Source organism: Teleopsis dalmanni, chromosome 2, assembly GCF_002237135.1.
Source record: "Teleopsis dalmanni isolate 2A chromosome 2, ASM223713v2, whole genome shotgun sequence".
NCBI lineage: Eukaryota > Metazoa > Arthropoda > Insecta > Diptera > Diopsidae > Teleopsis > Teleopsis dalmanni.
This window is the reverse complement of record NC_051847.1, coordinates 1,334,064-1,353,248: the sequence shown is the minus strand read 5'-3', so window position 1 is coordinate 1,353,248 and position 19,185 is coordinate 1,334,064. Positions and strand designations below refer to the sequence as shown.

The 19,185-nt window shown below is 31.4% G+C and overlaps 1 protein-coding gene across 3 annotated transcripts; it reads left to right on the top strand.

Annotated features, from left to right (window-relative positions):
* The first annotated feature begins 1,204 nt into the window (after positions 1-1,204).
* LOC119682933 lies at positions 1,205-15,402 on the top strand. Of its 3 annotated transcripts, none has more exons than XM_038096508.1 (6): positions 1,205-1,497; positions 6,808-6,865; positions 6,928-8,708; positions 8,773-9,668; positions 9,731-10,645; positions 10,702-15,402. In XM_038096508.1, exons 3-6 carry the CDS (start codon positions 6,942-6,944, stop codon positions 14,630-14,632), a joined length of 7,509 nt encoding a protein of 2,502 aa, XP_037952436.1. In that variant the 5' UTR covers positions 1,205-1,497; positions 6,808-6,865; positions 6,928-6,941; the 3' UTR covers positions 14,633-15,402. The 3 variants fall into 3 exon arrangements, with proteins under 3 accessions (XP_037952436.1, XP_037952437.1, XP_037952435.1); XM_038096509.1 differs by lacking the exon at positions 1,205-1,497 and adding an exon at positions 2,470-2,585; XM_038096507.1 differs by lacking the exon at positions 1,205-1,497 and adding an exon at positions 2,973-3,813.
* Positions 15,403-19,185: the final 3,783 nt, after the last annotated feature.

Below are 19,185 nucleotides of genomic sequence, written 5' to 3'. Positions count from 1 at the left end.
TACCCTCACTGGAAGACTAAGATATACACATGGCATGCCTCGATGGGTGGACAGATTATCGTGTATAAAAGTTTAAATGAATGGAATACTTAAATTTTATCAACTTAAAGATCATTTTCCATAAAAGTTGGTCCGTGGTAGGGACTAATCATCTGACATATGCTTTGTTAACACGTATACGTTAAAACCAGACTTCAATATCACATGTATAGCCATATTCTATACCAATTTAAAACATGTTGATGCGTTTATGATTGTAACTTATTGAATATACTGCAGATTTTCAAAAACTACTAGTATTAACTCGTTTTGTAGAAACTTGTGTTTTAATGTTAATTTATTGATTATTTAGAGAAAAATTAAAGTAAATACAGATAAATCCATGATACAGTTACTGTCGCTGAAGGCATGAGTTCTTCAATCAATTTTCACAATTCAATTTCAATGAGGAACATTATATTTAAATACCTCTAATAACATACTATAGGAGAGACGCACATACAGGGTGCAATCATTTTAAGTTAAAAGCAAACAACTGCATAAGGAAGTGAAATAAATACAAATTTAATGAATAAATTTAAAAAACTCATTTTATTGCACATAGTATACGATTTTCACATATCCAGGGCATTGCAAAAAAATCATAATCATTGCGATATAGTAAATGTAAATATTTTTTTTCAGCATTGAACAAACAAATAATTAAATAAAAATATATATATAAACACATATACTTGTGTACATATATTTTGTGTTTCGCACGCATCTTATTGAAAATCGTAACAAGCTAATACGATATACGTATATTTTTACGGTCTTCAATGATATTATAATTCGAGACTCGTTCTGCAACACTCACGCGAAAATACAAAATAGGCAAAGCGCAAGCGCTAAAAAAATGCAAATATAATGTTTTGTTGAATTACTAATATTTATGTGTATCAGAACATAATTCAATATTAAAAGTTATATATACCAGTTTTATATACCAATATATATTATTTTATCTCATTGCTTATAATTAATCGAATTCTTAATTCAGTTTTCGAGTTCTCATTCTCACTTTAAATTTAATTTATTGCGTCTTTCTTTATTGAGTATGCAATGAAATGTTTATTCAATGCATTATTTCAATTGTCATAAAAGTTATTAATATTTTTAGTGTTTTGAGCTAAAAAAATTAATTGAGAAAAAAAACATTACATCATCTGTCAAACTTCGGCATACATTTGTTGATTTTCAAAGAATTTCGGTACATGTGCCAAAAATCTAATTGTTTCAAAGACTAAAAAAAACTGCTTCCCATTATTGGGTAGATACGTTGACCAAAAACATATTGAGCAGTAAAAGCAAAAAATTCAAAAAAAAAGCAAAAACCACACAAGCTGTGAATAACGAAAATGTTTCGTTGAATTTGTTTTATTGCATTTCGAAACAAAATTCATAACGATTTGAAAAATATAATGCTATATGCATATGTTCAAGGTGCTGTTTGAGGTATATGTTTGATATATTTCTTATTAAATTTATATTATTTCAAAAATTTAAAAATTTAATTTTAAATTCAAAAATTTTGAATTTAATTTTAAATTCAAACATTTATTTAAAAAAAAACCAACTTTATTATATTTTCACTGTTTTAATCAACTGTTCTGTTAGCTCCGTTGTCATAATTTTTTATTAAAAAAAAATAATACCGAAAGATAATAGACCATTTGGATAATAGCTGTCCGCTTATACTACAACCGAGCACTAATTGCCAATCAACCGCTCGTTGTACAACCAATCGTTTGCTGTCAACTGATCGCTCATTGTTCAACCGAACCTTTCCGTTCGCTTATAATCAATCGCTTAAAGTACAACCAAATTATTTTTGCACAATCCACTGCCTGTTGTGCAATCAATCAGTGAGTGACCGGTTCTTACATAAACAACCGCTCGTTCTAAGTAGCTTGTTCTAATATCCTTTAATTATCTTCAGTGCAAATCACATTTGCAACACTCATTAAAATATTGACTAAACTTCTAAGTATGTTCTAAGTTGCTTAATTATATTCGTTTATAAGTTTACCAATTCTTTAGTTTTTGTCGCAATTTTTAACATTCTTTGTATCGATTAATAGCCATGATTATACATTTGAAAATCATTAATTTTAACTAAAATTTTTTATTATTAGTGATGAAAAAACTTAATATATACAGGTAAACAAAATTAGATATGACACTCACGGTTACCTTATATCGTAAATGATATTTTTGGAATGCTTGATATGCTTTTGCAAGTTGTGTAAATTATTTCTATGATGTTATATATTAATAAAATTTGAATTGAAAGTTGAGATCAATAATGAAAATTGAATATTTTGTCAAAATTTGAAATATTATTTTTGTATTTTTTTTTGATATGAAGTAAAAAAACAAATTAAATAAGATATGATAGATTTAATATTCAAATGCAACATATTTAAAAAACATTCAAACAAGAAATAATTTAGTGTAAAAGTAAGTTAGCATAGTTATAAAATTAACAGTGTGAATCATATTTCATAATCTGAACTGTGAAACATTCACGATTTACAGCTACCGTGAGTACTCAAAAGATGTAAAAAACAATTTAAAATTAAAAATATATATAACAGGTTGTATGAAAAATTGAAATTAATTTTTTATATATATAATTTTTACTTTTTTAAAATTTGATGAACATGCAATATCTTCCATACTGTAATTCTTTCGATTGACTTACTTCTTATAAGTTTAAATGTCATATAGAACTCACAATTGAATTAAATTTATGCTATTGCATCGATAGGCTTCAGTTTAAAATATTATCTCATTACATTACATTATACATTCTATTACTATATCATAGACCTACGATCAACAAGGGCATTGTGACTTGCCCTTTATAACAAACACAGAAACCGCGTGTTTGTTATTCATGTTATTTAATAATGAAGCGTTGGCATCCCTACACGAAAATGGATGGCCAGCAATCCATGAATTTTTGTTTGTGCGTGATTTTTATGAAAAAAATTATTTGAAAGAAAGAATTAATTTAAGTTTCAGATATTTTAAGTGTTTAAAAATAATTTTTTGATAGAGCAGTATGTGTTTTATATTGCTAATAATAAATTAATTCAAGCATTATTGCTTACAAGAAACGCGCAAATTAGTTAAGAACAAGCATTTTACATACCAAAAAAGCAAAAAGAATTTATTTCCACTTATTCTTCGTTAAGCAATTGATTAGTGAATAACTATTAAAAATATATGTATAGTGAGCGGAAACTGCTTGCGTAAATAATAAATGTTGAAAAAATTCTGCTTCTGATTATGAAAAGTGAATATTGTTCAATAAAACAAAAATAAGAAAATAAAATTGTGAAATTGATATGTTATGCACGTAAGAAAAGCAGCAGCATAGAAATTACGAAGTAGAAAAAAATTTGGTTAAAAAGCATTATTCTGGGGTTGTCTTCGTCAGACTTGCTGTCTTCGCGTATTTGAGACTCCGCTGGCGAAACACTCGACAGTCTCGGCCGGCCTCGTTGCCGCGCACTCGTTTTAGTGTAACTGCGGACGCCGAAGTGAGCAGATTTGTTTTTTGTATTCCGCATTGTGCGCTTTTTGTATTGCCAAGGAGTACAATCGTCCAGATGCTGCTGCTGCATCCAAACACCTAAACTAAAAAAGCAACAAACCTTTTCAAGGGTGGAACACTTTTTGATTCGTTCCACGTTTGTTTTAATTACGCTGTGTAATAAAAAATAAATCGCAAATTTTTTGACGTTTAAAAAGTAAAGAAAAAAGGTAAAAATATTTTTCACGTTATATCTGTGATATTAATTGTTTATTTCTAGACCTGTTTTTGCTTTGTTAGTAAATATTAGAATAATTTGATTTGTGTATTTATGGTTTAAATTATTTTAAATAGTTTATTTACTGGATGTGTTTTTGTTGTTAGAGAATGTTGTGTTACTTACCTCCTTCCCGTCTGCTGCGCGTTGTGAGCAAAATGTTAATTTCAATTATTTTCATTTTATTTTGGTAATTTTAGTGCTGCTTCTGCTGCTTCTGCTTTACTACCAAAAAATAAGCAAAAAGAAAAAGGCGCAATTTCAATTTTACATTTGTGCCTCTTCTCGCGTTTTCTTTTATTTGTTTACATTGTCTTGCGATTGTGCCGTTTAGCTTCTTGCTTTAATGTTTGTTGAATTGCACATTTTGTTTTTGTTTTTTCGTTTTCTTTTCCTGATGTGATGGCTTAGAGTCGTTGGGTAGTTAATTTCGAGTTTATGTTAAAATAATTTATTTAAATGTATTCAACTGTGGTTGATATTTGATAAAAAATGTTATTGCGTCATGTGCTGTGAATGCTGTTAGTCATAGTTTTGCCTATAAAAATAAAAACAAAAGGCGAATTTGATAAAATGCTTCAAAATACAAACAAAGCAAAACGGCATGTAAAACATAATTAAAGTGAAATATTGGCTTTTATTTTTAATTATTTATTTTTGTTTCTTAGTGAAAAAGTTGCAATAAACGTTAAAAATATTCTGCCAAAGTCCATGAATTTCAAAATACACGGCAGTAATTCGTTGGCTGATATTTAACGAATGCTATTGCATTTGTCGAGCAACAGGACAGATGCTGTTTACTGTGATAGTAAAGAGCTTCTGCAGATCTTCAGCTATTGCAGTAATTAGCTTCTTATAGTGCATATTCAGTTAAATATAACGAATCGAAATTCAAAACGATCGTTTAATAATTATGTAGTAAGTTTAAAATAAAATTAATATTTTTAGGAAAATAGTATTTTCTTATGTTGATACAATTTTTTTAGGGATTGTTCAAGATTAGTAAGTGGACTTCTGTTGGGCCTCTGATAATGCCTCTCTAGCATAACTTAACATTACCGAGTTGGAATTGGTATTATAATCAATGTAGCACATATTTTTCTTTTCTGAAACTTGTATATATTTGCTTAATACTGCCAGATTCACTATATATGTTAATGCCTAGCATTATTTTTGTTATCCTTTACCAAAATTAGGAAAATAATTGATTTTTCAAAAGCCATCTCTTCTAGAAAAAAGATTTATACTACCATGTATGATGATTCTGTAGTGAATTCAAATCCTTGAATAGGAAACAAGAAAGAAAAAAAGATGGGTCAGGTCATAATAGATTCAATATTTTGCAAACGGAGTTTGCCTAAGCAAGTAAAAATTCGAATTAAATTAAGTCCAGGTTACGCAAATTGCCGACCGCATAGAGCGCAACGGTACATAAATCCAATACTCATAGAATCGCCGTCATGTAGTGGCCGTGATCTTATCAAAATGTGATTTATTACTGATCGTTAAACTCACCAATATTATTGCATAGTACCAAACCAAAATGTTAGCCATTATTATAAATTATCTCTTTTGTGTACTATATATTGTGAGTTCCTTCGTTTTGTAACAGATTATATTCTATAATTTTTATAGTTTTGTTTTAATTCACACAGTTTTTTGACTCTTCGTTAGAAATAATGATCGGTTCGCAAATATCAGCATAAAGATATACTAAAGGTGACAATACAGTGTTGCCAAATTAAGGATCCTACAAAACTACATAAAAAAAATACTTTATTATATTTGTAAATGTAATATTACTCGGTTAGTACTGAGTGTCACGTGTTTCACTTTTAATCGTAAATATTTGTCTTCAAGAGATGACAATGGTCCGAGAATCTATAGTCCAGTTCTTTTCTGGAAGATGACTGAAAATTGATTAGTTTTGAATAAGTTGAGTGGAATAAGTCGTTAATTAACTTAGTCACATTGCAGCTGCAAAGCCATTGCCATATGTTCTCACTCTTTGATTAAATAGCATTGCGGAACATTATGTACAAGCTTTAATTGATTCTTAATATCTACGGTATCGATAAAAAATGTTGTGGGATGTGATATAATGAGTTCGTTATCAACTTTATTGCTCTTAATGTCTCTGTTCAGGAAACAATAGAGTGTAGATTGGAATAAATAATAATAGTTCTGATGGTGCAGCATTCATAGTAAATGTATCAAAACTTCCCAGGTAAGGTCTATCCGTATTTTGTCTGATCATCAACATTGTAGTTGATATATTGTTGTCATAATACAACACATCACTTCTCATTTTGATCAATTCTGTTCAAATTGATTTCAGACAATCTTTTGGCTCATAACAAGGTGGTTCCATTAAGTATCAATTTTTCTTTATATATTCCCTTTAAAGTGATTTGTAGATAAGTTAGTTAAAAAGCCACTTTAACATATATCTATTTTTATAGCCAATCATGCACTAAATGTTTAAAAGTGTTTTATAGTTGATCTACAGTTCCTTTGCGATATTATGATCCATAAAGCATCAGTTTCAATAAACATTTCACTAAAAATCAGTTAATCTCTTATCCATTAAAAGACGGAATCATCTTTCCCCTATATGAACAGATAGTTTAGCTCGCGTTCAGTTCTATCTTGTGTACCTTAACACATATGCTCTGCATTTGAAGACCTGCAGTTATAATAAATATTGTTAATACTTAAAGGATCAGCTTAGATTTATATTTCGATGAATTTATATTTTTGTTTTTATTCTACACTTGCGTATTGTGTAAATATGAAATAATTTACTATTTCAAATATAGTGATTAACTGGTTTTTTAAGACGTTAGCAGTTTTTCCTTATTAACTGAAGATGAATTCTTTCTGGTTATATGTATATACATTTTTTCTCAAATGAAAAATAACAAGTGTTCTTTGTTTGCATTTTTAGCATTATTTAATATTGTGGGCAATTATATCCTTACCAATTAAAGTAATAAGATGTTAAGGTACGTAACGATATATGTGAATATTTGAAAACAGTTTTGTTCATTAGTCTTTATTATTTCAGTTATCCTTGAGAAAATGATGGAAGCTTTGAATCAACCATCTTCAACCGGTGGTGATAGAAGAGATAATGTAAACATTAAGGAATCTTCCAATCAGTCAAGAAATTCTTCATATGATTCAGATGATAATGAAGCTAATGTTAATGCATTATCAGAGGAACATGCTTCAAACTCTAAACATTTATTTTTCACACATAGTAAGAAAAATTCTTTGGAAAATGGTGATGATTTTCACAAATCCTCTGAGCAGCATGAACCACCTTATGCAAACACCAGTGATTTGTTCCTTAAAAACCAAACATTGAATACAAAAACAATTACAAATAATGCAAAAAACAATGAAGAATTAAACAATGAAGGGTACGAAGCAACTATTGCAAATAAAATTGATAATAATGTACCCAATTTATCTAACAATTCTACGTTCGGTTCTTTGGAAAAAGAAGTAAATAGCAATAATTATAATGATATTTCCAATACACAATCTGAAAGTCCAAATGACACTACTGAAAGTAGAGAATTTTATCAAAACGTGACAGCTATAGTTAGTACGCCAAATGATCTCCATAAAAATGAATCGCTTGTCAAATGCGAAACAAATAATTTATCGATGGCACCATTTATCAATGTTCGAAAGCAGAACAAAAATGACGATTTTGCAGTTAATACAAATAATATCAGCTTTGATGAGAAATTCAGTGATGACGACTACGTTGGTAATTCTCTGAGTATAGATAATGAAACTGACGAATGTTCAAAAGCATATAGTATAGAGGCGGAAAAGGAGTCTACTCAAATATGTAACAAGCTCAATTACATTGTGGATGATACCACAAACAAAACTGATTCGAGTAACGGGAATGCAGAGATAAAAAACCGAAAATATTCTTTCAGTAATGACCAAGTATCAGATTTAATAATTAAACAAAAATTGAGCAATTGTTTTAATACGTTGAATAACGATTGTGATTTAGAAAACTCTTCAAAAGAAAATGAAGATAAAGTGCTTGAAACTGAAGACAGCTTAGCCAATAACTGTCGTACAAGTTATTCTTACGATAGTAGCATAATATCGTTGAACGCAAAACCGTTTAACATTGCTAACGATAACAGCGCATCTTGTAACCATCTATCTGTTAAAACCAATGATAGCCATCATGACTTAAATGATATTTCAAAGAGCGCTTTTAATAGGGAACGAACACTTTCAAATAGCACGATTTCTAATTCTTCACAAAATTCGAAAAGTTCTCCATATAAACCTATTTCTAAAGTTAATGGTGAACATGGAGATAACACAAATACATCAGGACATTTATCAAACCGAATTAATAATTCTTTTGTTGAGAGTTATAATACAGATTGCTGTACTGATGAACTAAATACAAATCTTATATCTAACGAAGACGCAATGGGGAGAGATACACAAAATTACGTTCATATGGTTGATGTAAATGAAGCAAGTCGGTCGTCAATGTTGTCGTCTTGTAAATCAACGGATTCTTCGTCTTCACATCAATTGGTTATTGATCAGCAATTAGATGACCAAGACGTTGAATTAGTTCAGCCGACATCACCGGTAAACGAATTGCAACAACCACCAATAAAATTAACTATTAAGCGAAAAACAAGTAGCGGTAGTAGTAATACAGAAAAAGAAAATCAACCAAAAAAAAAGTTCTTAATTGAAAATATTCGAAATGAAGCTATCGACTTGACTTGTAATGATCGTTACAAAACAGAGAAAAATTTAGTGTTAGTGAAACCAACGGATTTAAGTCAGGTAAGCTGTCAATTGTGTATCTTAATAAATGTGCATATATATTTAAATATATTATATTTTGTAGGATGTTCGTGTCAGCACAGTTCCCACAAAATCCATATTGTTACAACAATTGGAAAAACCTTGTTTAGATACTAATACAATACGTAAAACAATATTTCAAACATCAGAAGTAACTTTACGAACACTTGCAAACACTACTTTTCCATCTATGTCATGTTCATCCGTTGTGCCCACGGGAGATAACACAAAATTGGAATCGTTAAGTATGAACACGGAACAACTTAACACAATTCCAGAGTTTTCCACACGCGGATCAATTTGTAGATCGAACCTCAATTTAGATGTATTTTCATCTAAACCTGAGACCCAATGTTCATATCAAGAGGATTTTATTCAGCCTATAATAAATGAACCCTTGCTTAGATGCACAATTTGCAAATCAGTGTATATACGTTGGAAAATGTTTGTTCATATGAGAGAGAAACATAAGAAGTTTTATTGTGTGTACTGTACAAAAACGTATATAACTGTAGAAAAACTGGCTATGCATCTAGAAAACAAACATGACATGGAGCAAAATCACTTCAGTTCAAATGAGGTATTAAAACAAAGTATAGTGAAAAGTGATGGTCAGCCAATAGACGAATTTTTACTGGTTTGTTGTACTTGTCAACATATGTTTAAATCAACCGATTTTTATGCAGAACATGATTGCATCAATTACTTTAAACCTGCTAGTGCAGATGAAAATTTGGTTCAAAACTTAAAAAATACACAGGTACAAATTGAAGTAACGCGTAACTTACATAATATTAGCAGAAAAACAAATATATTGGAAAGCCCACATACATCAGTATCGAAACTCAGCCAAAATACACCTGCACCTGTATCATCCGTTAAAATTGCTTCGAATGAAATAAATTCTTATCCACCGTTACCGATGTTTGGATCTGAAAGGTTTGTACAACAAATTAATATAAACTACAATATATATATTTAAATCATTTCATTATTATTAGGCTTCAACATTCTCACCAGCAGAATTCCCCTATAGGTTTAATTAGCGGTGATATAAAAGCTCGTCTTGAACCTCAGCTGCAAATAAATTGCCATAATTCGCAAATTCAGTTAACAGACGGTACCCAAAGTCACATTAGTGAAGATACGGGTATAGATATAGACAAAGCTCAATTAAGTCACCTTTCTAGTTCCGAAATAAATTCTCCGATCCAAAATTCATCACCTCTTGTGCCACCTCTTTTAAGTGTGCCAGATAAGTTAATCGTCCCTAAAATAAAATTACGAGTTCCAAAAGAGTTTCAAAAATCCGTAGACGACGCGATTAGTTCAATGGAAAGTGAAGAAGAAGAAGAGGTAGAAAGAGATTCTTCTGAAAAGAGTGTGGCAAAAGTTAGTGAACATTCTAATAACTCACCAGTGGCAGCCACTTCAGATTTTATTCCCTCTCTTGATTATGATTCCAATACTATGACAGCTGCCGAAGTAACTTTATCACAAGATGATAATGATAAAAGTATGTCCCTTCCTGATGATGAGGATTCTCCTGATGAGACTAGTACACAAATGATGTTACTGCAACAAGAAATTGAACGTACCAAACAAAATATTGAACGTAGGAAGCATAAACAGCAGATGCGTAAACTCGCTAACCAAAATAAATTAGAGTCACCGCCATGCTCAAGTGAGTTTTTAAAAGAACCACATTGGGTACCTACTCCACCAATTTCACCACATTCATCGCGTTTGGTAACCCAAAAAGACGAATTGAAAGCTATAGATCCCACAACTGAAATTCAGTTGTCAGGTGAACAAATACCTCCTCAGCAGCTGACACCTCCTCATAGATTAAGAGATCGGAAATGCAGTCAGGGTAGTGAAATAATGGAGATTGATGAAACAATAACTAAAAGAGAGTAAGTAAATACTGAGACATTTTTGTGTTAATTATTTGTTTAATGTTTATTTTTAGGGTAATATCTATAAGTACAGCTAATGCATTAAAGGACCCAACTTCATTAGATGATAGAAACAATAACGTAGATACAATAAATACTGAGACTACAGTAGAACCTACTTCTCTGTCAATATCTGTTGATCTCGAATGTCTAGAAAAGGAGACGATTCTTAGTCAATTATCTATAAGTTCTAGTTCGACAGAGAACAACGAAAGTCAAGAAATTGATGTTTGTAATACTATGTTAGACGATGAATGTAAAGAAGTAAGTGATCCAGAAAAAGTGGTGTCGGGTGATGGTATAGAACTTGCTAATGAAGATGTAATGCCTGTGGAGTTAAAGTTGAGCGAACCACTAAGCAAGATAAATTCTGTTAGTTTTTTGCGGATATGTTTACTCGCTGTGCATTCAATTTGTTTATATTGTAACTATGCGCGCCGCATTGCCGTCAATGGAAAAAGTCTTGCTCTGCATATGCTATCTCAACATCGCTTTACGGCAGTTGTAGATAGCATAACTGCCGAAGAATTAAAAACAGAAAAAATAGTAGATAAACTTAAAAGTTTATTGCCATTATTAGAAAACGAATATTTAAATTCTTCGAACTATTGTACTTATGAGGATGGAGAGCACTCAAAATCGTTTAATGAGCGTACCTTCGAATGCTTTCAATGCCGTTATGCAACTACTACCTACAAAGAATTGTATATGCACAACCGCAAAAATCACAATAAATCTGCTATACTTTGTTTTATGTGTCGTACAAATTTTTTTAGTTTCAGTGAAATACTCTGCCACATATGTCCTGGAGTATCAAACAAATTGTCACCTCTGGATATGAAATATCGGTGTTGTTTGTGTGATTTAAATAACATACCGTCGGCCTTTAGATTAATAGTGCACTTGCGAAAAAAACATGTTTCATGTGATGTGTGCTTGGAGGATTGTAAGGATCAAAGTAAACTCGCTTCACACGTATGGAAACATAAACTAAATCATTTTTGCTATCGTTGCAGTATAGCATATCGTAGCAAAATTGATATTACTAGGCATTTGTTTTGGAAGCATGGTACTGAAAGTATAATTTGTAAGCGTTGCTTACAGAAACGTTGGAGACATGTATATCATTTTTGTGCGCCGCCTAGTGAATTTATATGTGAAATATGTAATATGAGTTTCAGTAAATCCTTATATTTAAATGTACATAGAAGAGAACACCTAAACCAGTTTCCATATCAGTGTGATAAAGAAAACTGTTGTGAAAAATTTGTTTCAAAACGTTTGATGTTAAAACACATAACAATTCATAACCCACCGTTGGAGTTAACAGAACAGAAGCCTGATGTTGGTAACAAATTGGAAGAAAAATGCTATCAAAATGAGAACAGAAGGATGTCCAAACAGGAGGATGTGGCCACTGATAACAGTGTTGGTGTTCCTAACAGTGAAGTAAAAGATGAGCCTAAACAAGAGGAAGCAAATAACACTGTTACAGAATTAATCTCTGTAAATGAAAAAGATGAAACTGAAGTTCCACATAAAAAAAGGAAAAAAAATAAACGGTCGAAAGAATCTATTGCAGATCTTAATTTGGTTGTACCGAATCTTTCCGAATCTGATAGTAGTAATGAAAGTGATAGAGATAGTCAGATCCCAGTAAAAAACTTTGATATAAACTCTGTACCACAGCCTATGCTGTCACCGTTATCAGACGCAGAAAATGCTAGTAACGAAGAAAATATGACAAAAAAAATTTCTGACACTGGAAATGCTTTGGAAATTTGGAAAAATTTTATGGAATCACAGCATGAGAATGAAAAGAGTGCGGCACTTGGGGTAGCGTTAAAAAGACTTCGAAATGAGTCAGAGTGTAGTGATCTGGGCTATCCAATTGCTGGTCAACCGATACCTGTTACTGTTTCTGATCATGATTATTGTTCATTGTTTAAAGCTCAAACAAATCTTCCATCGCAAAATGAAAAAACTCCAATAAATTCACCAATGAACATATCATATAGCACGCCGTATAAACGCAAGAACAGTAAAGTTCATCGGCGATCAGGACGAAATTCAGATGAATCTAGCTCAAGTGATAGCAGTTCAAGTTCTGATAGCAGCTGCAGTTGTGAATCAAATTGCTCATGTAGCTCAAACACAAGTGAAACGTCGAGTAGCTCTTCTTCAGATGATAGTGACTCATCTAAAGAGTCACATTCGTCTTCACGTAAAAATTATCGCAAAAAGTCTGAAAGAGACCGTTTGAGTAGAAAAAGCGAAAGTATTTCTCCAAAAAAACCGCATAATGGGATTGAATTAATTAATGAAGAAGATAAAGGAAACAAACATAAATTGAATGAAGTTGAAAAACCAAATGAATCACCTGCTCCAAATATTGTATTTCTTGAAACGGATTTGTGGACTACAGATTCAGATACTGATGAAGATTTTTATGACAAGAATCCACAAAAAATGAATATGGAGCTATTAGAAAAGGCTCGGGCTAGATTTTTGAGTGAGGCTTTAAATGTGGGAGATACGTCTGTGTCAATGAAAGATGAGGGCGTAGCAAACTTTACTGATGATACAACATTTGGAAAGAGAAACAAAATGAAAAAGAAAAAACGTGAACGTAAATCCGCAAGTCAAACAATTAATACCGAAGCGCCGGCGCTAAATATAAATACCATGACTGAAGTAGGTGCTACTGCATCAACAATCTCAGAGTCCATCATATCTATTACAAAAGAAGCAACAGAAAATTTAATAACAGAAAAATTAGCAATATCAACGAATCATCAAAAATCAAATAAAAAAACCCCAGAACAACGTATTATAGAGGCGCTTTCCACTCCATTGCATAATTCATTCTCAATGTTCGGTCTTGCTTGCCGAACCCACCAACCGCCCGTGACACCTTCGCCTTCGCAACTTATTGCAAAACATATAGGCTTTAAACGTGAAAGTGAAGGTAGCAGCTGTTCTGATGCAGATGCTGCCCTTAAACGCTCTAAGCGTTCACGTCGACGAAACAGATTTTACGGTTATTCATCTGAAGAGGATAACCCAACAAATAACTTACGAAAAGGAACGCATCCCTATCTGCCACAATCGCCACCGCAATTAACGTGGCACAAAGAAGATTTACCCACACCTTCAAGGAGCATAATAAAAAGTAAACCAGCACGTTTATCAAACTTACTAGTTAATAAATTGACGCTAAAAAAGCGAAATTCCTACCCAGATTCTGAAAAGACTTCCCGTAAACGTAAGAAAAAAAATCAAATGCCAATTCCAACTTTAAAAATACCAATGACACAATTGAATCAGGATACAGGAACAACTACCATTTCTTTATTCGCTGTACCGGATCAACCACAGAAGCAATCTCTACCATATAATTTCACAACAAATACTGACTCAACAATTATTAATGCTAGTTACAATAACAGCGACGAAAGCAGCACTGATGAAGGAACGCCACAAGAGCCTCAAAAATATGTACCGCAGACGACTAGTGTGCTTACTCCAGTTGGTCCCCCGAAACCACCGAATCCAATGTTTCGCACTGCGCAACAGGAGTTACCTCGTGCGCCACCGCCTCCACCTACACCTGAAACAAAAGCTTTCCGTCACAAAATTCCACCAGCACTCTTACCTAATCCTGATTTACCTACATTGCAATATTTCAAAGCTAACAATATTCGTTATCCCATACGACCACCAGCCGGTGCACGTCAAGCTCGCGAAGGGGAAGCAGTTTATTGTTACTGTCGTTGTCCTTATGACGAAGTATCAGAAATGATTGCCTGTGATGGAGCAAGTTGTCTAATAGAATGGTTCCACTTTGAATGCGTTGGTATTATGGTAGCGCCGCAAGGTAAATGGTTTTGTGCAGAATGCAGGCCGCAGTATTCTGAAGAACTTTACACAAAAACTAGTATGTAATATAAAATTATAAAAATATAAACTTCAACACAAACACAAATTTGTCACATACATTGATATAAAGAACGTCTTATGAATTATGAAATCAAATACACTTAATTAACTATATAAGTTATAAATACTAAGACGAATATTACGCTTATTAAATAATAATTTAAATCATAATTAAATGTAACAATTTTTTTTACAAAATTAAACTAAAACTAATTAAAATTTTATCTCTGGGACTTAAGTTCATAAAGTTATTAAAGAAATACAATAAAAAGGATGTGCATTTCTTAGTAATGACACACATGATACGTGGTATTTACGTTGCTTACTATCATGTGGACACAATGTATATAATAATAGGAGTATCTATCTTAAATATTTATTTAAGCCTTTAGAATAAGTTTAACTGAACATATAAAAAAATATTGTAAATAATTTAGATTGATTAAGCTTAAATAATGAACTTGGAAAATTAATTTTTAATATATTTATTCCATAACTTAGTTATTAATTACATTAAGCAACATTGCATATATTATATATATAAAAGAAATATGTGTTTATATGTCGGAATTAGGTATATATGTAACTGAAAAATATATTATAGAAAAACTATGTGTAGGAAAAAAGAATGAATGTCTTATATATGTGCACTTACAAGTATATAGTAAGGCTTACATAATTGTAAATATTAGAAACTTAAATTTGTAGTACTGGAACGATTGTATAATTGCCTGTAATAAAGCCCATATTATTGTAAAAAACTTAGTTAAATAATGTGTTAATGCAACCGCGTAAAATTCTTGTGGACACTTTTTGAGGAAGTGCTGAAAATGAATATTTTTCTATAACAAAGCAATGTCTTACTAGCCCGGATTTTTTTCAACTATTATTTTATTGACTTAAAAATTGCCAATAGATTAAATCCAGTTAACAAAAGTGACTGCTGATAGTCTATGTCGAAGTGCTTCACTTTTTTATATGACAAATGAGTTTTGGATTTTATATTAAGACTATGTATTATTTTATGCCCTCCTATTAAAAACTTTAATCGCCACATGTGGTAAGACTGCAACAATGCAGAATGTTAAAAATTACCCATTTTATATTCACTGAGTGGTTCTTAATTTAATGAAATGAAATATCTTATGTGATTTAATAGACGAGAGACTGAAAGCAGAATATTTAAAAAATTGTACAACCACATAAAACAACTGCACGGCAACGACAAAGTTCAATCTGCTTAACTTTAGCGGTTGCCGCAAAATTCTATGTTATTTAATGCAGTTCACAGTCAGTCACACAATGCAGTTTTCATCTGCGCATGATGTAAGTTAGGTAAAGTTTTTGGGAAGGAGACTAAAACATATCTTGATAGTGGCAGAAGTTTGCTGTTTTTGTTAAAAATTTTTCAAAGGACAATATACTTAAAAATGAACTAGTTCGGTATAGTACACAAAATTATTCTTAATTTCAAATACTATATAAAATGCTATTAATCTTTATATAATTTTTATTACCAGCATAATTATATTCTGCAATTATCATTCAATGAAAAGTCTAGATAAGGAACAATTAAAAACGTTAAGGGTATCAATTACGCGTAGTAGTGAAAACATATCATGACTTACATTATTTTTTTTTTTTTTCATTAGCCATTGGTTCTCTATAATTTTTCAACCCTTAAATACTACCCATATACGTAGTACAGTTGCAAGAATTTGTTAACAGTTACTTGCTATAAACAATATCATCAGTTGTAGTTATGAAAAAAAAACAATTTAAAAATAATTACATTTTGTATAATGGAATACACACTTAAGAGAGAATTATACATTTTATAATTTCACAAAACAACTTAGTTTATTTAAATTTCGAATAATATCAATTTAACACATTAAATGAAATATGTCATCAGTTAAATTTTCTTTAAAGTACTGGGAATTTAAAATGATGGCTTACTTCAAACGATCAATTATGTACTTCCAATAGATATAACCCCCCAACCAACATCACTTAAAAGTACTACTCCATTTACAGCTAATATTCTTTTGCGTTACTGATAGTTATTACCATAGTTAAACTTGTTCGAATCCACGATCACTGTTAAGGTGGATCGTAGGTAGTTCTTCTACAGTCTTTAGTGAATTGCTTGAATTTATTAGTTTAACATTAAGGCAGATTAGAACCCAATAATCCTAAAGGTTTGATATCATAATGTTTCTTTGTCGTTTTTGAGGAGAGTTAGAGATATCAATTTTAAGAATTATATACATACAGACATGGAAAATTCATAGGTTAAATGTGAGAAAATATAAATATACAAATTTACAGCACTTAAGTTTGGCTCTCTATTAAAGAAAACTCTTTTATTCTCCTCGACTTCTTCTTCCAGTAATAAATAATTTTTAATTGCTTATTTATTTAGTTTTGCAAGGAAAAGTTGATTCATTGCTGAATATTGTGTTACAATTGTTAATAGACGAGGAGATGGATAAAACAAGGACGAAATTGTATGATGAAGTCAGTTGATGTAGAATTTCTAGCATAATTTAATAAATACAATATTTGATTATGCTTAGGATTAGGAATGAATATGATTAGAAATTTGAACTTTTCCATTGGTTTGTGATTTGTTTTACCCATATCGTTAGTTATGTGTGATGAGACTGTCTAGCGCTTATTTAACCAAGACATTTAATTATTTTCCTGCATTCTATTTAAAATCTTTTGAGAACATTAACATCTGTCAGATCAATCCAAAAGTGATAATATAAATATGACACAAAATAAAAGGGGAAGAAGAGTGTAGTGGAAAAGCTTCAGTTGTAGATTAATCAATGTTTTTAATTTTTGAGTTACGTCGAAATAACTTTAAAATTGGTTTTATTTTTTTTTAAAAATTTTAACTTTAATTTCGATTAATTTAATTTAATTTTTAGTACATTAATATAATCTCTAAAACTAGTGATTCTCCTGATGAAGACAAAAACGAATTTGCCTATTTATAGAAAAGTACTTATAGAAATATACTAAAAATTAACGCTCGAAATTAGAGTTAATATTCTTAAAAAAACAAAACCGATTCTAACCAATGTAAGTTTCAAATTAGATAAGTGCATAGATAATGAAGATCAATCAAAACTCTCTATTGGAACTTGTATGCTCGTTCCAATGCAATTTGAAGCCTTAAAAAAAATGAGCATTGGGAGTTTTTCGATAGCTGTAAAGTGTTAAGAGCGACCGCATTAAATGTTAAAACAGTTATAGAGGTGTCAGGTGTCACCACCACCAGCGATACCAAAAGCATAGACCTTCAGTTAACACAAAAGCATTAGTACTTCACAGGTGCCCGCAGACTAGATACGTCTTCTAAGGGTGTGTGTGTGTGTGTTCATAACTTTCGTGTGGATTTTTATATTTATATTTATCGTTTTTTCATTTTTTCTTTTTACTTGCGCACTTAATTGTCCTGCCTCTCTCGACCACACAACTACGTAGTTCGTGCATGGTTTATGCATTGCGCTATAATGTGGCTAACCATAGTTGACCACTGAGTAAAAATTACCATAAATCTCCAAAGGACATAGGGAAAAACGACACGACGTTACAATTAAGTTCACAGTCTGACGAATAAAAAGAGCGGCAAAATACGCAGCGAAATCAGTTCGAGCAAAATTTTTATAGTTAACACAACGGAATTTTTTGCCGCTGGGCGCTAAAACGGTACAACGGGAATAGTCTAATAGTCATAGCTTCAGCTATGAATAACTGTTAGTAAGCGGTCTCGAAAAAAAATATAGCAACTGGTCGAATTTTGCAAGAAAAGTTTAAAACTCTAATGCACTATGCTTAGTGTTAATTAGAGCTCTGCGTTGTGAACGGAATAAATGAACGGAATAAATTCGTAGTAATATGACAATATGTATTCGAAATATTTAAGGAATATAAATTGATTCTTAAAAGAAAGTAATAAATAATCAGAAATCGTTATCGACAAAAAGACATTAGCGTAATGGTAACACGCGCTTCGAGTGTGCCGCATTTGAATAGTAGCGGCGGTAGTAGTGGTGAAAGCGTTACGGGATCTGGTGGGCGTGGACGTATGGGACGTTTAACGAATTCTCGTACGAGACGCACACAGAAAGCTGTCACTCCTACAACAACTGGAGCTATGCCGAGATCTCGCAGCCTTACGAATGGCATGCGGCGTGTAAGTCCGCAGAAAACTAGCGGCAGTTCGGGTTCAAGGAATACGCCAGTCTTTTTAAGGTCGAGGGAAAACGAGTATGTACTTTTTATATATATTCATTTTGAAACAGAATATATTTATTAGTTTCGATAAAAACACATTCATATAGAATCAAGTTTTTTCATCATGAGAAAGACTTTTCACTTCCTGTATAAGTTAAGGCTTTCTTTCATTTAATCCATACTATATTCCACGCGCTTCATTTCAAAATATTGAAGCAAAGCATGATTTCAAAGGAATCAGAAATTAGCGTTAGAACGAAAAATGTGTCATAAATTTTTTGCTCTATAATATCCATAAAATTATTACC